General features: G+C 34.4%; 1 protein-coding gene across 1 annotated transcript in view; it reads right to left on the reverse strand.

The window, feature by feature from the left end:
• The window catches only part of TRHDE (thyrotropin-releasing hormone degrading enzyme), a gene marked incomplete at its 5' end in the record, with an annotated part of 176482 nt that extends 175620 nt beyond the window's left edge, over positions 1–862 (reverse strand). The window contains one exon of the mRNA XM_012657456.1: positions 725–862. Coding sequence (XP_012512910.1) covers positions 725–862 — 138 coding nt within the window. The remainder of the gene's footprint in view (positions 1–724) is intronic.
• Positions 863–2090: the final 1228 nt, after the last annotated feature.

Raw genomic sequence — 2090 nt, forward strand, 5'->3', positions numbered from 1 at the left:
TACACTAAAGAAGCTAGTAGATTTTAACCCTATTTTAACTATGTAGTGGCTAGTAAGTGTTAAACACTGAGATGCACACTGTCATGTTAAAATCAGAACTAAGGAACAGAGATATAAGGAAAAATCTTAATCCAAGTGACAATGGAAAAAAATCATATTTTACCTTATTTTTACATCTAGTCATTGATCCAAAATTCTTCTTTGCCATTCAATTCTTACATTTAAAATTTCATTTATTATTCTTATTATCCAAGAAATATGCTTAATTTCCAAAATCTCCCTTAAATAATGTTTATAAAATACATATGTCATGTCACCGCCTATGTTCATTTATATCAGCCAATCATAATAAATATTTAAGGGGCATAGGTAAAAAATAATTTGTCACTATATAGGTCAGCTCTCTTATTAATAATAATAAACCTGACATTTCCATATCACAATTTATACAGCAATTTCATATCAAGTCTCCAAACATTTATTCATTAATACTTCCAATATTTCTATGCATTATTGGCAAATATTCATCTCCATTTTACTGACTTATAAAGCAAAGCCCTGGCTCATAAAATAACATGAACCTAGTGATTCTATGTTTTCTAACTCACAGTCCATTTCTATTTACCAGGAAGAGGAGAAGAATATTAATACATCTAGCATGAAATAGTTTAGCTACCCTGGTAGTGAGATATACAATTGGCACTTGGGTCTTATCTGTTCCCACCTTTTTATATGCGATCCAGTCAAACACCCTGTCAATATCTGTTGCCTGCAGCACTTCCTGTGATACCGGATGAGAACTGGCCAGACCGTCAAGCAGCATCACTTCATGCAGAACATCCGTCAGAAACCTCTGTTTTTCCTGCAATACAGTAGATGGGGCAATAGCATAGGTGATTTGTGATTACGACAGAATTGGTATGAAAACATGAACAGAATGCATGTCATTTAATTGATGATGCTTATCAGTCCTACATGGCATGACTCAACTCTAAAGAGAACCCAGTAAACAAAATGCCCTGTCAGTTACTCTAAAATGAAGGTAGTTGATTTGAGCATAACATGAAACAAAATCAAAGGACTACACTGGGCCCTACATGGATAAAAATAGCAGACTCTGTGCTTTAACAGTGGCTAAAGCAAGTCTGGATAGTAGGCACAGAGTGAAAATTATAAGATTCAGAGTTATTTTTACATTCTATAGGGCTAACACTACAACTTCTGACCCAAATCACCTTTTTAGGTAAGTTCAATATAAGAACACTAGCCTTCTGCTATTCATACCATTTATTTCTAGTACCATCTGAACAGCTCATTCTCTTTCTCCCTGTCCCTTCTGCCTTTCCCAGCCTTCACACACACACATGCACATATACACACACATTTGTTTTCTGAAAGAATTTTAGGAGATCACAACAAACAATAAAAGGCACCATTCATATTAAAGTATAGTATCAGTAGATATATTTGTGAATTCAGAATAATAGACATAAGTGGAAATCAATAGATATTAATAATCTATTACCATGAAGTAGTGAAAACAGAGAAATCATAATAGGACTTTTATTCTCTGCATGGTGAGACATTAGATATTTGCTCTAATCAAAGCTGATTTGTTTAGTGGAAATAAACTAAAGAAAAGTTACTTTTCTGTTGTTTGTAAGTCTGCTTATAAAGAAACACCTTGGTTTTCGTTAACAGAAGTGCTGGCAGCTACTAGTCCTCCTGGCCTCCTGCCTTCATTGAAGGAAGAGGGAAAGAAAAAAGAAGTTGCAAGAGATAACAAGGGCTGAATAGCCCCTAGGTAGTTAGGACCTGAGGAGTATCATTACAAAGATTAAAGACCAATGCTTAAATTGCTCTAGCTAATTCTGAACTCACTCCTGGAACCTTCTAGTTTTAAGCCAGCAGATAAACAGCAGGTTATTTCTGAGTGAGTCGCAATTTCAAGCTGAGAGTACACCAATCCTGGATTTAAAGAAACAGAGAATAAATATGCTAAGAAAAGAATAGTTAACCAGGTGTATATGTGTGTCAATTTGAATCTGCCTTTAAAGAAATATTTTTGTTCATCCTCATTTGCTCAAATA

Source organism: Propithecus coquereli, unplaced genomic scaffold, assembly GCF_000956105.1.
Source record: "Propithecus coquereli isolate 6110/MARCELLA unplaced genomic scaffold, Pcoq_1.0 Scaffold541, whole genome shotgun sequence".
NCBI classification, from domain to species: domain Eukaryota; kingdom Metazoa; phylum Chordata; class Mammalia; order Primates; family Indriidae; genus Propithecus; species Propithecus coquereli.